A 22,675-nucleotide genomic window follows, 5' to 3' on the forward strand; every position below is an offset into this window, starting at 1 on the left:
TTTCGAACCCTCTACACAGAATACCCTCTTCGAATGAGTGTAATCAGATTCGTACCTTTCAAGTCCGCCCAAATTGCTTATCCTTTGACAGATACGCGTATTTCGACTACCAGGGGGCTGTTCATTAATTACGTAAGGGTGTATGGGGGAGGGGGGGATGGGGTTTGAAAAATCTTACGTGCCATACACAAATATTTTGGTTCTCGTACAAAAAAAATCTTACAAGGGGGGGGGGGGATGTCGAAAACTCGTGAAAATAGCCTTACGTAATAAATGGACAGCCCCCAGGAAGATTACAAGTGGTAGTCGAAATACGCGTATCTGTCAAAGGATAAGCAATTAGGGCGGAATTAAAAAGTACGAAACTTATTACACTCATTCGAAGTATGGTCGTTAGTTTAAACCATTTTTCTTTACAAACTTTTTCATTACTATAGAAACAACATTTAAAAATATATTTGAAGCTAATATTGCATTATCATCCATGATTTTTAGTTATATTCGTGAAAGTGCGCCGAATCTAGGCTGGTCCCAGTACCGGTACTCTTGGCAATTCTATTTCTATTCTATTAGCGCTTGCACAGTCAGTATTGAAAAGCATCCTGGAAATACCAGAATTTCTTCTCGATATGTTTTGTCAACATTAATATTTGCAGCTTATCAGCAATGATAGAATACACATATCAAAATGGCCAGCCCCACTATGCAGACTATGGAGGTTGGAGAAAACAGAAAAAAAATACGGCAATCAGATTATTTACTTACGAATAACATGATTGACGCAATCTTTTGAATTCGATGATAAAAGAAACGGGTACAACCGTACCAACCGTTTCATTTGAAGGGGATGGGTTTTTTTTAAGATGAATGGTTGGGAGTTGCGTAGCTAAGAAATTAATGCATACTCCATTACTCCTTAGTTTCTCCTGGGATAGGACATAGGTGTTTACCCCTTATGCCCAAGCTATAAAGCGCTTTTACTTGCTCTCTGAAACGAGATAAAAAACACAAAGAGGGATTTTCCATTCACATATCCTTTATAGTGAGTTGCATGATATGGTCACGGTACTCTAGGCAAATCTAGCCAAAACTTGAGATTTTATTATTGATGTTATTCCTTTACATGTTGAATGTTAAGCACCCTCAGACGATCAGGTGGTTATAACATTTGTCACGAGACTAGCTTTGCGGTCTTCGGCAAAGTTTTCCAGGACATCTGAAGCTCAAGCTATACTCAAGGTGTCTACTACTGAGAAAAATCTTGGTTTTTTACAAGATTTTTCCGGATTGTTTCACGTTATTTGTCATGGTAATTCTTTCTGAATTCCTCTCGGAAATTCTTCCGGATTCCTAACACCATTTTTCTTAGATTCGAACATTAAATGTTATTTATGTAAATTTTATTTATTTTATTATATTATTTATGTAAATTTTTCTGGGATTCTTCCTTAAGAATATTCATATCATCATACAGAATTTCTCTAGAGTATTTCCCAGTATTGCTCCTAGAGTTTCCGTGGGTTTCTACCAGAATTCATCCCGAGATCATCATAAGAGTGTCTTTCAAGATATACCGCCGATGTGGTCACGAAATTTCTGTTGGTTACTCTCGGGATTCCTCTTTAAGGAGTTGTTCCTGGGATTTCTTTAAGAAGTTATTTCTTGGATTTCTACTAAAGCTCCTCCAAGGGTTTTAGGGAGTTTTTCACTATTTTTTGCTGGAATTCCGTCGGGGATTTCTTCCGAAGTTTCTCTTGTGATTTCTTCAGAAAAATTTCGATAGCTTTCGAAAGTTTCTCTTGGATTTCTACAGAAGTTTCAGCTGGTTTCAGGGATTTGTATTAGAAGATTCCTTCCGGTGTTGAGTCTGGGATGTCTCAGAGTTTTTACAGAATTTATCCTGGACTTTCTCTTCAGATTATTCGAGGAGTCTTCTGGAATTTCTGCAGGAGCTACTGCTGGTATTTCTCATGAAGTTCGTCCCGTGTTTTTATTCGGATATTTTCTAGGCCTTTTCTAGTAGTTGATTATTTACTTTCTTGCAGTGATCCACCTGAGATTATTTTTTTACAGATTCCCTCTGTATTATTCCCAGAGCTCTTCCCGATATCTACCAGAGACTGAGACTCTGGAACAGAGTTTAAAATTTTCATTTTCAATGAATGAAATTCATCGTGAATTTTGAAAATTATCAATTGAGGGATCAAAATAAAATTCATTTTGGTGAATGATTTTTTTCGCCTAATCATTCATTTTTCTGTCACTGACAATTTTCACTGAGATTTAAAACTGGACCGTAACTCCCGATTATACTTCCAATCACCTCAAAACTTGTGAATAGTAGTTAATTAGAATATTAATTATGTTTCCTATTTGTTCATTAAGTCGGATTGTGCGTCTGTTAACAGAAATCGGACATTTTACAACGTGCCAAAAAATATTCGTGACAGAGAATTGAATGAAAAAAGAGAGGCATTCAGCTGACAATGAATGTGGCCGAACACGAATGAAAAAATGAGAATGTCGATCTTCACTTTCAATCTTCGAATTTTTTACTCTCTGCTCTGGAAGCTCCTTTTGGGATTTGTTTAAAAATTGCTCCCAGAGTTTTTGAAGGCTTTTTCAAAGAGTTTTTCACGAAATTTCTCTTGGGATAACTTACGAGATTTCTTAGAAGAAATTCCCGAGGAATCTCGAAAAAAAGCGGTTGGTCTAATACCAGGAGGAAATATTAGGAAAATTTAAGGAGGAACTCCGAAAACCTCTAAAATGAATTCCAGGAGAAACTACGTACGATATCCACGAGAAATTTCTGAAAACTGTCTCTTGAAGAACTTCTGCAATCATCCCAAGAGAAATAGTTGGAAATCTATCCCTTACCCACTAAAAGAAATTTCTGGAACAACTTTGGAAAACAATTGGAAAGATCCCCAGGAGGAATCTAGCAAGAAACTCCGGGGGTACATACTCTAGTAGAGATCCCGTGAAAAATCTCCAAAAACCTGAAATCGTGAAAAATCTCGGAAGGAGCTATTTACGTAAAAACGTCTGGATATATTACGGAAAACTGGAGAAAGCCAGACAAGAAAAACCTTTGATAATTTCAAAGAGAAACTCTGCGAGACATTGGAAATGAATTTAAAGGAGAAATTCTGGAAAGATTTAAAAGAAGAATCATGGGTAGAATTTTGAAATCTCTACATGACTATACCACAAGCGCAGAGTGCAAACATCGAAGCTTATATCCAACACTGTGTACGGAATTTAACGTTCATATAGTCTGTGGAATTAAATACTGATTGAACTCCTGATTTTTTTTAATGATTTTTAGAGTAGGTATTTAGATGTCATTGTAGGCGGAAATTTCAAAGCAATTTCTTTCAAATAGCCCAGAAGAACTTTGAGGAAAATTTAGAAATATTCCTTAACTGATTTTTGTATTATATTCGAAAGAATTTTGTTTAACAGTTTTCGAAAGAGTTCAGCGATTTGGTAGAATATGTTAGATGAAAAATCTTGCGCATTTTTCCTTAAAATTTTTAACCTAAGTTTTGAGGATATTTCTGTATAGTTTTTGAGAATAAAAAATAGAAATAGAATTTTCATGAAATTTGGGCTAATTTCTGTATTTGTACATTTAAAATTTCCTCAGGGAATTTTATTTCGCCTAATGAGTAGACACCTACCTGCTTTTGCGAAATCGGTTACGTGCTTTCAGAATAATTTTATTCTTTTATAAGGAAAATGCAAACAAGTGTGTTTTCTCATACCCATACAAAAAATGTAGGCATGACTGCTCGAATAAAAAATACAGTAGAAAAACCGAACGTTGTATTGTAACAATACTATTTAGAACCATATTTTTACAATAGACACCACTGCAAAAATAAAAATACAAAAACATTAAGATGTAATGTAGACACCATACAGTAAATTGTAAATAAGATTTTTACAATATTTTATACGGGTTGTTAAGTATCGTAAAAAAATAAAAAAATATTTTTCTCCATACAGTCATACCTCGATATAACGTAAATGCAATTTTATTTTCGTTACGTTATATCGAAGTTACGTTATATCGAAGCAAAATTTTTTTTTCACGAATTTCGTTTTAAATACATATTTTGAAAAGATAATTACTAAAAAGATTATGTTAATCACCCAACAGTGATTTCCAGCCTTTCTTATATATTTTTTTTCAACATTGAATTTTATATATTTTTAAAAGTTTGTAAGATCATACATAAGTCGAATACTTGGCATGTCTTCTCTTTATATTTAACTATTTAAGCCAATGTCACATAAATCAAGATTCTTCTCCTTTTTTGCATCTAGAACTGGTCAAACGTCAAGCGTTATCTATTGGTATGATTATAAGTAAGAAATCTATGTGACGCAAGCAAAATTATAATCCGATGATACCTCCAAGAATTCCTCTCGAGATTCCTCTAGAAATAATTCGGGAATTCACCCAGGAGTTCCTGGTTGAGTGCATCATGACATATCTCATGCGATTCTAAGGATATTTATCCAAGGATCCTTCAACCTTCTATGATTCCTCCATAAATTCTTACTGAGTTTTATATCTGCTATGATATCTTTAGAAACGCCTGCCTTAATTGCTTCAGATGTTCTTCATATTATTCCTCCACGAATTTTCCCTGTGGTTTCTCAAGTAATTTCTGTAGGATTCCCCAAAGAGATTTGCTTTTCAAGATTTATTCTGTCCAAGATTTTTCCAAGGTTTAATTATGTCGTTCCTCTTAAAATTCATACTAGGATTTCTCCAGTCACTCCTGCAAGGATCCTCCGAAAAGTTCCAATATTTCAACTATTCCTGTCGCATTTGTCGCAGAAGATTTACGGCGGCGCAGGTTTTGTTGCGCAGGAGTCACTGTGACTTACTTCTAACAAATGAATACTTACTGGCTAGAAGTAAATCGCAGGGACTTCTGCGTCATGAAAACCTGCGCCGCTGTGACTCTTCTATGACAAGTGTGTTACTTGGGGTATTTGCCAAAATTCACCCAGATATTCTTGCTGCAACTCATCCAGCACAATTTGACGGTGTTTCCAAAAGATTTCCTTTTCAGATTCCGCTAGAAAAACTGTGATTTCTCCAGAAGTTTCTCCAGAGATTCCTTGGAAATTTCCTTCTGAGATACAGAAGTAATTCTTTAAAAAAATTGTAAGGATTTCTCCAAGAATAACAGATAAAATTCCACTAGAAATTTCTTCAAAGATTCCTCCAGATATTCCTTATTTGATTTTTCCAGGAATTCTTCCTGGAATGCATCTAGGATTTTTTTAACCTTTCGTAACTCGCGCGGTTGGCTACCTGCGTCAGCACCACGCTAACGCTGAGTACAAAAACCGAGATTTTTTCAACGTGTTGTACAAAATACAACAGCGCGATCGCTCGAGGGTTAAATTACTTCAGGAATTCAACCTGCGTTTTTTTCATGGATTCTCACTGTGACCCTTCTTAAAAATCCAACCAGGATTCCACCAATGCACGAATTCCTCCAGAAGTTCCTGCTGAGATTTATACAGAAGTTCCTTATGTAACTAAAGACTGCCCCTGAATGTTACCAGGAATAACTGTGTTTATTGCGGTAGAAATTCCTCCGAGGATAAAGCACGATTTTTTTTCCAGGCATTCCTCCAGGAGTTCCACCATTTATTCAGGAATGTCTTTAGGAATTCCTTCAAGAGTTCTTCTGAGCATTTCTTCGTGAATTTCTCCAGTGATTTCTCAAGTTCCTCCAGGGATTTATCATACTATCCTCTAGAGATTTTCTGCAAAATTTATCTAAGACAAAGCGGACCGTTACTGGCGTTCTTACACCCAGTATCACACGAAATCGAGTTCACTTCCAATGCTGTCTACTGTCATCTCGTTTGGAGTTTAAAGGCTATGTTCCAGTAGGGATGTAATGCCAATACATATACATATTTTTGCAAAAACATATATTTTATTGTATATGAATTGTTCTAAATAGGGGAGACTGAGGAGACTTGATCCCTGGGGAGACTTGTTCCCCCCATATTTTCTCGGAATCAAAAACATTTTTCTTCTAGCATATTTTTTCCAAAACTACTCCTGGGCAAACGACTATGTTTTGGCTACAAGTGATTTCGATTGTACATTGCATTATTTTTTACCGGCTGATGGTTTGTTTTCAGTCCTTCAGAAATCTTTTCGGCGATTCCGAAAAATCTCAATAACTTTGTGAAAATTGAACCAAATTGTGTCAAAATTTTACTGCACATAGTTTAAATAAAATACTTTTAAACTTATTTATCCAAATAAGGCTGTTGTTAACATATTTTAATTAATTCAGCTTAGTATACACAACAGTGACATGGGGAGACTTGATCCCTCGAGGATTACACACACATTATATATGTGAAAAATAAAATTCTATTCGGAAGCCTCTATTTACTTGGAATTCTAGCCTATCCAACGAAAAAATGTGTCAGATGAGTATAAATTCAGTACAAACCATGAAAAGGGGGATCAAGTCTCCCCATTTTGAAAATACTGCGTATCCTTAAAAATTTAGGGAAATCTTACAATTTCAAACACTCCATATTCATCGAAAATACAAGAAAACTCGAAAAGAAAACGAATAGGAAGACTCTGGAATTATTTTCCCTTTAAATAAACCATGTGCTCTGAGGGGGATCAAGTGTCACCCATTTTTTTAAAATACATCATAAGACATGCTTCCATAAAAACACAGTTTTGAAAACTTTAACAATAATGTACAGGCCTTCTGTTGTGTATTAACTTACAATAGATGTTTACCTGCCATTCTGTACGGAAATCGGATCTAGTTTTGTGTTTTTCTTAAAGTTTCAGGTAAATTAAGAAAAAGGGATCAAGTCTCCCCAGTCTCCCCTACTGATACGTGGGTTTTAATACACCGTACATTGTATGGTACACGTATGGTTTCAAACAATACAATGTACCGTAAATGTATTGTTTTAATTGTTATTTCACTACTGGTTATACATTTAATCAAATGGTTTTGGAATGGTTCTCTTTTGTTATGTTGTATTGTTTTACATTACATAAACCATATAATGTTATATTATCTTGTCATTTTTCTCCTGTTAATGGCATCTTAGGCTTACTAGCATTATAAGAATTCGCTTTGGGAATTCCCCAGAGCGTTTTGGATAACCCTTCATATATAGGATCGCCCACGTCTAATGCCGTTTTTCTTTTCTAACCTGGGTTCCCAAGGAACAATCACTCATTTAACCAACATTGCAATGACATTTTTATTCCACATTTGATTGAATTACAGTTTAACATTATTTCATCACAGCTCGTAATCAGGCGTTGTTCAAACAAAAGTGGAGAAGTTATTCAGCATTCTTCTCTCCAAGCGCTGTGTTTTATCAGTCTCTTATTAAACTTGTATTCAGCTATGATAACCTGCTGAAAATAAAAAAAAAACAAATTGACGTGCGAGGTGCAATTATTGTTCAATCATGTTTTTTGTCTCATCCATACACATTTGTAACACACCAGCTCTCCTAAAATTTTTTTCAACTTGGGATTTGAACTCGTGATCTCCCAATCATCCGTCGCATGCCTTGCCGTCTACGCCATCCTGGAACTGAGAAGTCGGTCGCTGAGAGCAAAACATCTTCACAAAGCAGATTTATGGAAGATGGGAAATATTTACTGAATTAGCAAATGTTTCAAATATTTAGCATTGATGTACAACAAACATCAATACACATTTAAAACTGAAGAACTGCTCTCTTATCATCACTTAAATCTGTTGTTGAATTGAAGAGTCATAATCGAACAAACAAATCATAAATACTTTTATATAGCTTACTGTTAAAACATTATTGAACGTATCCACAATAGCTGAAGTATTAAAATCAAAAGCATTTGTTCGACTTATATAAACTGCAATAATCAGCTATTGGAAACTGTGGAACATAAGTTCTTTAACGTGTAGAAAAAAGTTCTTCTTAAGCTTATATTAAAGCTAGTAAGAACAAATCGAACAAACAAAAAATGCTGACGTTTGTTAAGCTTGTAATTGAATCGTTGTTCACATAAGTGTCAAATGTTGCATTTTGGCTTATTTACAATGTAAATAACTTAATTTCAGTTTATTATTCAGCATTTGGTTTTGTTCAGCTGAGAATGTTATAAACCAGCAATAGCTCGACATGTATGCTTATTTATGACTTACAATTGTTCCTTGGGTTGGAACTGGATTGGCGGAAAATGTGTAAACAAACAACGTCAAACAAATTTTAGTACAAGCGAAACCGAAGTCGGGTTGGGGTTGAAACTGTGATCTCTTCCAGTTCCAACCCAGGTTGGAACTGGATCAAAAAGAAAAACGGCATAAGTCTGAGTAGTCTCTGATTGCATTAACAGCTGAAGCTTAGCTCCCATGCTCCCGAGCTAGTCAGATAACCGGGTTTTGCAAACTAAGCATTATTTGTGGCAATACTTTGAGCGGCATGATGGAACTATGCCGAGCGCGCTAAGTATTATTAGACCAGTAATGTAGTTGCATAAAGTGGGTGACGAGGTACATAAGTATCATTACAGCGTGCTTAACCGTTATTGCAATATTGAGGCCCCAGTTTGACTAAGGTTTGAAATACACGGGAAATACATAACAACTCAAGAGAAAACTGTCAAGTTCGATTCAAGTATAAGTTAGGTTAAAAAGTGAACCCGCAGACGAACCTATATTAGAAGTTCTTTCAGTGTTCAGTCCAATCGATATGTTAAAGATGGCTCTACGTCAAAGATAAAGTTCGTCAATCGTATTCGTCTCATCGCACTCTACATACCTAGCCCGCCGTATCTCTTGGATCTGCAGTTCTTAACACATCTGGTTTACTACTTATTTAAACTTTTATTGACTTTAAATTGATGTTTCAACTTATTCACTTTTTTTCTTTCCTTTCCTTTGCATTAAAAAAGTCACCAACATCAACAAAACAAAGCACGAAAAAAAAAATCTAAAACTGAATAAATAGTTAAAAATGCATGGAAAAAATAATGTTTCGGAAAAGTGAATGGTTCAAACGTAAGAAAAACGGTATAATTTATTGTTACATAAAAATCGAATGTAAATGTATAGTAGCTACAATGTGCAAAGCTTTTAGCGAACCATTTCATTACAATACACATTATTGAAGCTGGTACACTGTATGGTGCAGGAATGGTTTTCACCAAACACCCTATGGTTAGTTTTTATCCGGGTGATAGCACTCAAATTGTGTACAGTCGCTCAGGGCCCGAAATGGAATAAACAAAAAAAAAACCTTGATCTGAAAAAAAAAACGACCTCTATGACCCACGCTAATGATTAATTCGCTCTTTATGGCCAAGAGTAACGTCTAAATACATTTCGATTAAGGCTCAAATAACCATCATTCAGTCATCAGCAATCATCAATTTTTCAAAAGCAGTTTTATTGCTCTAAATTACAAACAGGCCAATGAAAATTATTTCACTGTTATCCAGGTGCTTGATAGAGTGCAGTGATAAATTATTATAAACATTGGTTGAGATTTCAGCGAGAAAACTGCTTTTGACTTTTCGCTAAACGATGATGGTTTGTTTCCTCTTAAAAAAGTTTACATAAACTTAGTTGTTGCCCAATGGGCAATGCCCATTCGTCAAAAGGTGATATCAAAAATCTCTTTGAAATTGATTTAAGCTATCATCATTAAAGTTCAAAAATCCCAAAAAAATCATAGTGGCTTAGAAAACGGTGCTCTTTTCTATACAATTCAAAAATAAAAAAAAATCAAAATTTAGAAATCCAATTGATTGAAAGTAAAATAAAATCTCTTGTCACAAACTGCCTTTGGCTCCGAGTACACGGGGTTAAATATTTGACAATGGATGAACTAAAGCTGTTAGTACACAGGATCAAACATCTTGTTTGACTCGATCAAATTTTAATTTAGTGCCAAACTGTTGTTGTTTCTTGAGTTCTTTCCTTGATCATGTGTACAGGCCTAACGATTAAACATCAGTTTGACACTAATGCAAATTCGATCGAGTAAAACTAGATGTTTGAGCAATTGGTTTGTGCTCGCATCTTTATTTTTTAATTGCTTTGATAATATTTTCTTTATTGCTTCATGGTAATTGTGTCCAAGGAATAGTAAGAGTTGGTGTCATACTCATAATCGATACAAAAATTTAAACTGAAAACTACTTATAACCTCCCAAGGGTAATAGGGAGGGACGGGACATTCGAACCTATCCATCAGTTGAAGGATTTGCTATGCTATTCGTTTTTTCTGGGTAGACGTATTGCTCAGCGATTCAACGTCGATTGGCCATGGCCCGCGGGTGTGTTGGTTATAACAGAACATATCAAAGCATTGTACTTACCAGGTACGAAGCGTCCCCAGATTTCCATCAATGGTAAGATGGCCCAAGGGAAAGTGTAGGCCCACACCATGCAGGTAATGAAGATGGCTTTTGTATGGGTAAGTTTTCCTTCGAAAGGTCGGGCGATGGTATTGTATCTATTGAGAACGCGAAACGATAGATTATATCAATTTAGATTTTTTTTCTTAACATAACTTAAGCCTGTCCACTTTAAATTTCGGACATCAAATCGGTGATATTACAAACAATCCAGTGGTAAAGCATGCAAACATCGATGCTTCCTGTTTACTTTAGTCCTTAACCTCGAAAACAAAATTTAGTTCATTCAAATCTGTTCGTATTCGGCAAAGTTAACAGCGTTTTCGAAATTCTGCAGTTTTAAGGTGTCCGAAATTTAACGTGGATAGGCTTTATTCGAATAGTGAATATGTATTAGGACGTCCTTGTGAGATATCGCAATCCTGAGTACGCCCTAAAATCATCGGTTTTACTAGAATCGTTATGTATTTTTACATGTAATTTATGAGAAGTTAGGTCTCTGACCCTATCCTTGACATATGGAATCCAAAGTTTGACATGATCTTTTTTGTTAGCTAAAATGATCATTTTCCAATGTAGAAATTTTGCCATTTCTATTTTTATGTTCACATTCGGTCCGATATTCGGCTGATTTTCTAATATACTCCAAAGTATATCTTTCACACCGAACAATTTGTAATGAACATTCTTGTAACATTGATAACACAATAATGTACACTTTTTTAAAATCTAGCCTTACCTGTCGTACGCAATGCATGCGTTGGTTGCGCTAGCACCAATACCTGAAATAAAAAAAATGAAACACAATTTGAAACAGTTTTATTGCTTTCAGTTGAAAATAGTTTTTAAATTCCAGTATCTATTTTTTAATATGTAGGCTTGATATAGCACAGAAAACTAACAAGAACTGCTTTTGCTTCTTACGATGCAACACAATAAAGCATAAAATTCTGAAATTCTTCGCTTCTGCTCTTTTATATAAAATCAAAAAAATAATGCATTTTTCAAAATTTAAAAACTCAATTGTTCGGGGTTTTGCTAAACCGAACCAAAGACCTTTCTTTTAAAAACAAAAATGAGTTTTCTTTTTGGATGAAGAATATAATAATCTTCCTGCCATGTAAAAATCTGGTAATTCTAACAGCTTTTCGTGGAGTAAATTCATGCAATCAGCGACAGGGGTCTCCCCAGTTAGCTTAGTGGTTAAGGCTGTGGATCGCCAATCCGGAGACGGTTCCCAATTCCCGTTCCAGTTGGGAAAATTTTCTCGACTCCCTGGGCATAGTGTATCATTGTGCTTGCCTCACAATCCTCCTGTTATTCTGTTATTCTGTTATAATCAACGCACCCCATTGTGCTTGCCTCACAATCCTCCTTTAACCCTTATGTGGCCGGCAGGGTACCCGGGTACCCAGCACCCATTTAAAATACACGGTGTAGAAAAAAAGCAAAAAAAGTTTACCGGCCACATAACGGTTAATCTAAATAGGTTCTAATATATCTGATAATAGATAGAGTAAATCTGGGAATTTTGCCACCCTGAGCAAAAGTCGATTAACAGAAAACAAAGTTGAATCTTTCGCACATCGTATATAAAACTACACTAGTTGCATAAACATGTCATCGTGTTTATATGCCAAAAAAAATATTTTTGAAAAAAAGTGTTGTTTTTGCGTCGATTTTGAACCGTCGGGGTAATACGAGCACCCTATTTTCAATGAAGAATTAATATCACCTAACGTAATACAAACTTAATTTGCTTCGCTTGATATTGAATCATAAATATAATATCAACTTGAAGTATATGAAGAACAAACTAATTTGAAAGTCATCTAAGATTTTTAAACAAAAGAAATCTCATGTGGTATTTTTCTTCAGCCCTCGTCAGAATAATTTGGCCAACAATTTTCAATTTTATGTTTCTAATTTACTATGGGATTAAATTACTTCATTCTAATGTTTTAGTCGCTCCAATATCAGACCAGTATTAGAGCTGTAAGGTGAATTTGCAAAAGTTACTAGATTTTATGTGATTTCTCAGGGGTGCTCAAATTGCCCAAATTACCCCGACTACCTCTATCTTAAGAACAGAATCAAATGTGAAATGTAATGAAGTAATGAATATAATGAAAAAAATACGTTTTTTCAAGTAATTTACAAAAAGTGTAAACCCATCACAACTTTTTTCAACGTTAGGGCTTGTTCACAAATATCATAACGCTGGAGGGGGTGGGTGGGTGTCCTTCAAGGTGTTACAGCTCGAACAAAATAAAATTTTCCCCATATAAACAGTGTTACGAAGGGGTGGGTGGGTGTTGAAAACTACCAATTTTAGCGTTATGACATTTGTGAATGAACCCAAAAAGTACCTATGTTTTGAAGAATTTTCAAGCATTAATATATTGTTGATAATCGCTCAAATTTTCATTCAATTCGGTTCACTGGTCTCCGAGATATGGCAGTTCAAAAATTAGTTGTCTAAAAATCAGTGAATCAAAATTCAACCATCGCGCAACAATAACGACAATGTCGCAACCTGAATTTGTTGCGACATTCTACCCAATGCGACATAGGTTTGTCCCAACTTGAACAGAATAAGACAAAGATCGTGCAGCTCGAGTTTAGAGATTTTTAAGGCTTGCACTGCGATTTTCGAGCGGTAACTTCGAGTCGGTAAACACTGCAACGCTGCTGAAGATGTATAATCAAAAAAGTTCGATTTTGAACTGGTATTGATTATTCACGAGTTGAAAAGTACGCAACAAATTCAGCTTCCGCTTTGTCTGCAACAAAAAAAAAATCGAGATCATGTCATTATCTGTTACCAGTTGGGATAAAGAGTAATCGCCGCGTCGTCTTTGTTGCTTGTTTTGTGCCTCTTTTGTCTGACAATTCTCTTCACTGCTAAAAATAGTGTTTTACGAGAACGGTCCTAGCTTCGCGAATGATTAATCAATCGAGCTCAAATTTGTATCAATAATACACATATAATAGGTTGATAAACAGTCAATAGGTATTTGAGAATTTTTTATGCACTCTATGAAAAGTTACAGCATGTTGAATTTTTGTTTATGAGAGAGAAAAAAAGTTGCCTATCCCAAGCATTCTGGCCACCCCCTGTACTTACAAATTCATGAAATGGCAGGCAAAGAAAGCCCTTTAATTAAAGAACATTAATGTCGAATTCGTTTTTGAACCTGGGTTGGAACTGGATTGGCGGAAAGTGTGTAAACAAACAAACGTCAAACAAACTTTAGTACAAGCGAAACCGAAGTCGGGTTGGGGTTGAAACTGTGATCTCATCCAGTTCCAACCCAGGTTGGAACTGAATTAAAAACGAAAACGACATAAGTTAAAGCGAGGGAGGCCATAAAGAAGAAGAAGAAGAAGAAGAAGGGAATCAGCAAAATATTTTTATTTTGATGCAAATGATGAACACTTCAGATTCTCCAAATTGCCGTCAGGTTTAAAACTTCTTACCAACTCATAGTACCAAACAATCTATGAGAGAATTGAACACGTTATTAGAAATATGGGTGTTGGAGGATCCAATTATGTTTCTATGTCACTGATCACCATTTTTTTCAAATCACATTCAGCCAGACCAGAAATCCACTGCATTTTAGAATCAATTTGTTCTCAACAATACAAACAAACGGTTTTGAATACCTGAGTTACACTCAGCGAAGTAAACTACCGAAATTCATCAAAATACCTTATGAAATTTAGCCATAACTGTAAAGTATGGATGCTATAAGAATACCCTATGAAAATTGAACATGCTTATTATGACCTAGTAACATAAGATAAACTTATGAAAAGAGCAGAAAAAAACCCAAAATGATGCAGACTGGAATCGATCCATGAACGTCGAGATCACTGAGCTCGTACCCAACCCACGCGGCTATCGACGCTTGAGAATATCGTGTTGCTAAATGTGTATAAAAGTCAAACTGTGAGTCGATTCTGCGTCATAGACCGACCTTATGAAAATCGTTCTAGCCGTTATGAATCGTTTAAAAGCCATTTCATAAGTTAGATCTTATGATAATTTTAGGTTTATTTGCCTAAGTGTATGTCGATATTGAAACACAGGAGCAGTGATCGAACAACTAGGATAATTAGACTACTGCGCATTTCGCCGTAATTCAACCCGCAAATATGCGATCATAAATAGATAAATTCACGTTAGATCAATGTGGTGTCTTCTACAAAAAGTTCGTAAATTACCTCGGGTATAACGCGCAGATGGCACCGAAACGTTTTCGTGCACTCACGCACGTTCAGAACTTGCTTTAAATCTAACGACCGATCTTCAACAGGGTAAAACGACCTAGAGGAAACGCGCTTGGTTATCACTCAAACGATCTTAGTTCGAATCTCATTCATATTTTTGAAAACATTTTTGTACTTCTACCGTATTAAACGAATGATTTTTTTCGATTTCATTAAGTTGTAAAAAGTTCGGAGCTTCTTTGCGAATTACAAGTCAGAGTTTTGCATGCTTCGTTTGTTCGCGAATGAAAGGCAATTCTACTCGCTATCGCACAACAGTTCCATGTGAATAGGAAACTCTCTCAAAAATCCACCACCGTTCCCAACTGATAGTAACATAACACAAATGGAGAGATGAGTAGATGATTACACTCCATTATCCCATATCTTTGATATCATGGTTCAAAAAGTTGGATTTATGCCGCAAACTAAAAAAACTTTGAACATTTTGTGAAAATATCGTCTATCCCAACAATTTTAGTGATTTATTTTTCAAACAATCTCGTTCACAAAAGGATGATAAACAACTATCTTAACTATCTTTATGCAATTCAATATCATAACTTCTATTTTATATAACTCATTTCGGTATCATAATGGCCAACTTCTCCGCAATGGTGCATTATGCGACTGAAATGAGTTGCATAATGAGAACTAGTTGCATAATGTTCATTACACTACTCATCTGGGTTGCATTATGAACATTATGCAATCCAAATGAGTTGTATAATATAAAAATTATTGCATAAAATTTTGCAAAACTAGATTTTTTAGCACTTTTCGTATTCATCCAACCCGGCATGCCTCATTGGATAAACGCACAACTCGTGCTATAAAAACTTGTTTTTGATACTCGTTACATAGGTACATAGCAATTTATACACTTTAATAGACTTACCAGACAATGACCCGATGAAGGCGAAAATTTGACACCCGAGGAAACCTGTTGAGAAGCCTTTGGTGAAGGAATTGTAGATGAAGATAGGCGTTTTAACCATCATCAGGAAATCGCAAACCGCTAGATTAACGACGAACACGTTGGACGGGGTTCGCAGCGATTTGGCACTGTAATACAAACGGAGCACATGTTTAGAGCTGAAATTGGTTCACGAAAGTCGAAAGCGATCAAAGCACTTACGAAGAAAACACCCATATGACTAGCCCATTTCCGACCAGGGCAAATACCGTAAAGGCGATGTACAGCAAACCGAGCAGAAAGTGCAGCGAGGCTTCTGGTTCCGGATACTTGAGCCAGTGCTCAGGAATGTGCGGCAGATCTTCGGGAGCCACGTTCCATCCGAGGTAGCGGGTTTCGGCCGATAACCGCGCCTCGGGTCGAAGCACAGCCGTGAAGTTGTCACTCAGATGCTCTAGGAAAGGCATTTTTACTTTCTTAAGCTAGACAGACTGGGGATGGTCGAAATGAGGGGAATCTAACACTAGGTAACAGCACAATAATCACTTTTCCACTTTATCAATTTTAGGATTTCGAAACGCCGTCCTAGACACTTTCACGGTGCCTACTGACAAAATTGTCTTGTTTCGATGGAACTTTTATAGCCAACATGGGTTTCATACGTTTTACCTGGTCCGGTTGAATCAAATGCAATTAGTGAATTTTATTAGGATTATCTAGTTCTTTATTGGTTCTCGATTCCTTTTATCGCCACCAGGTTTAAAGTGTCCATTTGGTATAATTTAATTAGAAGTACACAAATCAATGCTAATCTGCTGAATACTGCCACAAACTTGGTTGAGGAGGGTTATGGTCACGCAACCGAAAGAGCTTACGAGGAGCAACAGGCAAATGGGGAATGTGTAGAATGAATAGAAGATGTAAGGTAGATATCCAATCTGATTGCAAATCGTGTACGCTTAATACACAACAAATTGCATTGCATGATACAACTGCTTGTAGCGATTGAGAATCCGTATAAATTCACGTTTGAAATTATATTTGCTGGTAGTATCGGTCAAACTTGATTATTCAATCTGGACATTTAGGTGAGTAAAGTAGCTGTGATATCTACAAAACAGTTCGGGTGGTACTGGTACTCTACTCCAATTTCAAATGTTCTATGGCAATAATGTGCATCCTATCAGACAAGTTGGCTGGATTTCGTTAAAATCGTACACTGCTGAGAAAACTGCAACTCCGAAAATCATATGAATAACCATGTTTTTTTTTTTTAAAGAATTTCTTGCGAAAATTATGGTTTTGAACTATGATTTTGGATTCAAAACACTAACTATTGTTGTCATACTGTTACTGTATAAATTTCATAACACTCATTGCCATCAATGCTTCGAAAGTTAAAGTGCTTAGGAATCAAGAGGTTTTGTTATTTTTTAGCAAAGACGTTTGATAATATAGGATTTTTTTTGCTAGGTTTCTAGCTGCACTCTGAATAGAGTTGAAACCTCTACACTAGACCCGAAGATAGAAAAGAGTACCGTGGAGGGCTCATATTCTGCGCACCTAAGACTTTTTCAATTTCAATCAGCTGTAATAAATTCCAAATCGAACCGATTTGGCTGAATTTTTGACCACACATAGTTATTAGTTTTGTTAATAAGGAAAAAATATAATTCTTATACAAAACACTCAATTTTTATGTAAAATCATGAAAATTCTAAAGTGTGTCTTTGTTTCTAATTCTGCGCACCCTTTTTTGGTACAGGGGATGGCCGAAATGTTTGGGATAGGCAACTTTTTTTCTCCCACAAAAAAAAAAAATCAACATGCTGAAACTTTTCATAAAGTGCATCAAAAAACCTCAAATTTTGACTGTTTGTCAACCTATTATATGTGCACCATTGGTACAAATTTGGGCTCGATTGATTAATTTTTCGCGAAGTTATAACCGTTCTAGTAAAACACTATTATTTAGACAACTAGTTTTTGAACTGTCTTATTTCGGAAACCAGCGAACCGAATTGAATGATTTTTTTAACGTTTATCGACAATATATTTATACTTAATACGGCGTTCTAAAATGTAATATTTTCTCACAGCCAATTAAGTTTACCGGCTTGAATGTGTTCTTCCTTCAATCTAAATAGATTGATTGATTGATTTATCTTTATTTGAGAGACTTTCAGAATCTAAATAGACTCTAAAATATATGTGAAGAGATAACTTAAAAACAGAAGTGGAACATCTATGAATATCAACACTAAAATTTATAGACATTGATGTAAAACAGTTACATTTTTTCGAGAAAAATCCAAAAAGTGTCAATCCATGATAACTTTTTTCAACGTTTAAAAAGTACCTATGTTTTAATAGTTTGTGAAGCATTTACATATTGTTAGTGTACGTTCAAAATTTCATTCAATTCGGTTCACTGGTTCCCGAGATATGACAGCTCAAAAATGAGTTGTCTAGAAATAGTGTTTTACCCGAACGGTTCTAACTTTGCGAAACATTAATCAATCGAGCCCAAATTTGTACCGATGATGCACATATAATAGGTTGACGAACAGTCAAAATTTGAGATTTTTTGATAACTTTTTTCACCGTTTGAAAAGTACCTATGTTTTAATAGTTTGTGAAGCATTTACATATTGTTAGTGTACGTTCAAAATTTCATTCAATTCGGTTCACTGGTTTCCGAGGTATGACAGCTCAAAAATGAGTTGTCTAAAAATAGTGTTTTACCCGAACGGTTCTAACTTTGCGAAACATTAATCAATCGAGCCCAAATTTGTACCGATGATGCACATATAATAGGTTGACGAACAGTCAAAATTTGAGATTTTTTGATGCACTCTATGAAAAGTTATAGCATGTTGAACTTTTTTGTTAGGGAAAAGAAAGTTGCCTATCCCAAACATTTTGGCCATCCCCTGTATGTTCCTTATTCTGCGGACTAATGTTCCTAATTCTGCGCACATGGAAAAACTCTAAAAAGATAACATATTGTAATGAGAACATGTTTCATAGATGAAATTCAATTGCATTCTTCATTTGCAACTTTCATGCGACTTTACGACCGTATTGGAACTCTGCATGTCCCCAACACTGATACTACCCATTTAGATTACAGGTATACCTCGATTTAGTGGACCCTCGATTATATAGACTCTCGATTTACTCGATGTACTTCGATTTTATGTACATTTTACCTCGATTTTATGTACATTTTTAATGGTATTTTTTTTAACTATTCAATCAGTTTAAAACTTGTAATTTATTACATGATGACTTATAAACCAGGGGTTTTCAGCCTTTAACACGCGAAGCACTTCATATCAATAAATTGTTTTGTAGAGTACCCATATTAGCGCCAATGCATACCTCATGACATACTTAGTTCTATATATTTACTGTAATCTCATACTTCCCTTTCTGACTTCATTTTTTTTATAAATATCCCTGACTTTGTCGATGATGGCGATGAGCGGAGTATATGGAGTGATTTTCTGGCAATATTTTTTAAAGATCCCTTAGCAATAACAACATTTTTGACGGATGCATGCAAACTGATTCGCCAGATCTTCTCTCAAAGTTTTCCAACAAACTTTTTTCAACGATTCTTATGACTTCCTCACCGAGAATTGTATTAAATACCTGATATTTTTGGTAGATTTGATGATTGAATTCCAAAATTTATAGCAAATTCCCTAACAAGGTCATTGTAATGCTTCGGATGATTACTGACAAGATTTGTGATAAATTATTTCTAGTACTCAGATCTAGTTAGTCAAGGTTTCCCGATTTCAGCGTCCCTTCACGTGCACATTCCCAAGGATGAATTCCTGGAGGAATCTTTGAAGAAGCCGCTTGAGCAATTCGTGAGCTGCTGGAACAACGTCCTTAAAGAATACATGGAACAACTTTCTAAGAAATCCCTGCCGAAATTTCTGAAGTAGTTCTAGTAATATTGAACAAGTATCTAAAGATATCTCCGAAAGTATAACTGAAGAAATTTCAAAAAGAATTTTAAAAAATCTGAAGAAAATTCTAAATAAACTCCATAAAGCATTTCTGAAAAAAGGATTATTTTTAAAATTCATAGATGGATTTTCTGAAGAAGTTCCGGAAGGAATACCTGGAAACTACTGCTAGAATAACTAACAAAACCTGTCGAGATATTAAAAAAAAACCTGGGAGAACCCCAAAAAAAATTTAAACAAAGTTTCAATGAAGTCTTTGAGAAACTCATAGAGGAATTCTTAGAGGTGCGCTTGGAGGAAATCCTGGAGATATCTATATATATAAAAATGAGTTTGAAGTTCCTTCGAGGCAACAAAACTCACAAACGGCTGAACCGATTAGGATGGCTCTTGCACGGTTCGATTCGTTTTCATGGTGGCTGTGTTTATATGTACAAAAAGTTAGGAAAATCAACTAGAAAAGTAACAAAATTGAAAAAGAACTGATAAAAATCACCGGGGAAGAAAACCAACACGATCGAAATGAAATTAATCTAGAGTGCCATGCTGCAATGACCTTAACAATTGTCAAACCACCACAACTTGGCAAGACAAAGTTTGCCGGGGCAGCTAGTTTCTAATAAAATATATAGAGGAATAACCGGCGGAATTTCTGAGGAAATCTCTGTGTCAATTTCTGCAGGAATCTCTGTATAAATGTCTTCCAGCCTTTCCATAGCAATCCTCTATAGCAGTCGGCAAAATTTGTAGAAAAATTTCTGAAGTAATCCTTGGAGGATTTCCTAAAGACTTTCTAACTTAAGAAATCCTTGGAGCAATTTCTGGAAGAAAAATTTCTTCAAGCAATATCTAAAGGCACGTGAATAAATTTTGGGATTTTCCTTTATAATATCTTATAGAATTCCAAAAGAAATCATTGGAGACAGTTTTTTTGAAAACTTCTGAGATAATTTTAAAGAAGTTTTGATTTTCTGATCCTGATACATTGAGAAACAGAAACTCAAAACTACCCATCAGAAAGAAACAGAAACTCAAAACAAGCCATCCGTGTAAGACTTTCTTAAGAAGTTCTTAGAGAAGTTTCTATATGACATTCTGAAGTCTAGAGGAATCCCTAGAAGATTTTGTGAAAAAATTCTGACTGAATTTCTTTCGAATTTCCTGGATGAATTTTTGAAGTAAATCTATGAGCAGTTTTCAAAGATTATTTTCAGGAACTCGTGAAAGATTTTTTAAACGAGTCCTAGGATGGATTTCAACAAGGGTCTATGAAAGAATTTTCGAAAAATCTGTGGAAGTTTATTAAAATCAATGTAGAAAATTATAAAAAAAAAACTCTGGAGGAAAACCTGGAGATATTTTTTAAGAAATTATTAGTCGAATTTATAATAAAATCCATGGAAGATTTTCTGAAGGAACCCCCCGGGTAATTTCTACAGGAATCCCTGCAGCAAGTTCCCTAATGGATCTCATACTTTTTAAAGAGTCCCTGGAGAATATTCTAGAGAAATCCCAGGAAGTTTTTCTGACAGAAATTCAGATTAAAAAAAAATCCCTGGAGCAACTTCTAAAGCCAACCCTGGAGAAAGTTTTGAAATAAATCCTCGGGGAACCGTTTGAGAGAATGCTCTAAGGAATTCCCGAAGGATTTTTCAGACAAATATCTAAAAGTCTCGAAAAAAAGGTAAATCTCTGAAGGATTTTCTGAAGAAATCCCTGGAGGAGTATCAACAAAAATTCATACACAACTCTTTCTGAAACATCCGGAGACATCACTGGAGAGGAATTTCTGTAGAAATTGGAAATTGTTGTGAGAATTTTTGATGAAATCCTTGGAAGAGTTTAGAAAGTAACCCCAGTTTAAATTTTTGAAACATTTTCTGAAAAATAGATTATGAAGGCATAGCTGAAAGTTTTATTAAAGGAATCTCTGGAGTAATTTGAATAAATGTCCAAAGATATTTCTAATGAAATCTCTGAATGCATTTTTGTAAGAATCATCAGGGGAATTTCTACTCAAATTTAAAAATATTTTTTAGGAAAAAAATGGGGAGGAATTTCAGAAGAAAATCATTGAAATGCTTGGAATGAATTCTTTGTGAAATTCATAGAACAGAAAGGATTTCTAAACAAATCTCTGAAGAAAATTTCCAAATGGAAGATTTTTTGAAAGAATCCGAAAAGGATTTTTTGGCCGAACACTCAGACAAATTTCAGCAAACAAAAACAGAAAGATATTTTACAAGAGTTTCTGAAGAAATTTTTGGTAGATTTCTCCAAAAGATTCTCCAAATAAATGCCTAGAGAAATTTATGAATAAATAACTAGAAGAATTTCTGAAATAATTCTTGGACCAATTTCTCAAAAAATCTCTGAAATAACTTGTGTAAACTGTAACATGATGATTTAATGTGGCAAATTTCATTCGCAGACCGTCGTAATAGAGTTGAAAATTCTGAGTTCACTTAACTTTATTTAACACCTCAGAATTGCAACAAAAGGCAACCGAGACCGAGAAGATAGCGGCACAAGCCTACACTACTCACACAGAAAGATCGTTCGTTAAATACAGCACAACCAGTAACCACGCTCTATCAAGTGCTTGTCACGAATCTCTAAATTTCCGAAGGAATCCCTTGAGGAATTTCAGATGGGAACCCTGGAGGAATTTATGAAGCAATTCGTAAACAAATTCCAGGGTAAATAAATCCTCAGAGATATTTTCAAAAAAATCCCTGAATGAATTTCCGATTTATTTTTTTTTTTCAATTTTTTGGGACATTTATGCAAATAGCGTTATTGTATATGTCCATTGCACAAAATATTGGCTTTTCAATCAACCATAAATAGTTTTAGACAAAATATTTCAAGCATAAAAAATAGCGAAATAGTGGTTTATTCGTTATTAAGCGAGAATTACTAATATAGGTCAAAAACTCCGAGCCTTTTATCGAAAACTCAATTTTCATGCAGTTTTTATATGTTTTGGTACATGTTGGTATAAAATTCAAATAAAAATAAAATAAAAAAAATTGCTTCGATTTTATGTAAAATTCGATT

General features: G+C 35.1%; 1 protein-coding gene across 1 annotated transcript in view; it reads right to left on the reverse strand.

Annotated features, from left to right (window-relative positions):
• Positions 1 to 16,258, reverse strand: part of LOC109398017 (opsin, ultraviolet-sensitive) — a 33,590-nt gene extending 17,332 nt beyond the window's left edge. The window contains exons 1-4 of the mRNA XM_062852584.1: positions 15,855 to 16,258; positions 15,615 to 15,781; positions 11,181 to 11,223; positions 10,403 to 10,539 (exon numbers count right to left, since the gene is read on the reverse strand). Of these exons, the coding sequence (XP_062708568.1) occupies positions 10,403 to 10,539; positions 11,181 to 11,223; positions 15,615 to 15,781; positions 15,855 to 16,099 (592 nt within the window). The 5' untranslated portion in view covers positions 16,100 to 16,258. The remainder of the gene's footprint in view (positions 1 to 10,402; positions 10,540 to 11,180; positions 11,224 to 15,614; positions 15,782 to 15,854) is intronic.
• Positions 16,259 to 22,675: the final 6,417 nt, after the last annotated feature.

This window comes from Aedes albopictus, chromosome 2, assembly GCF_035046485.1.
Source record: "Aedes albopictus strain Foshan chromosome 2, AalbF5, whole genome shotgun sequence".
Classification (NCBI taxonomy): domain Eukaryota; kingdom Metazoa; phylum Arthropoda; class Insecta; order Diptera; family Culicidae; genus Aedes; species Aedes albopictus.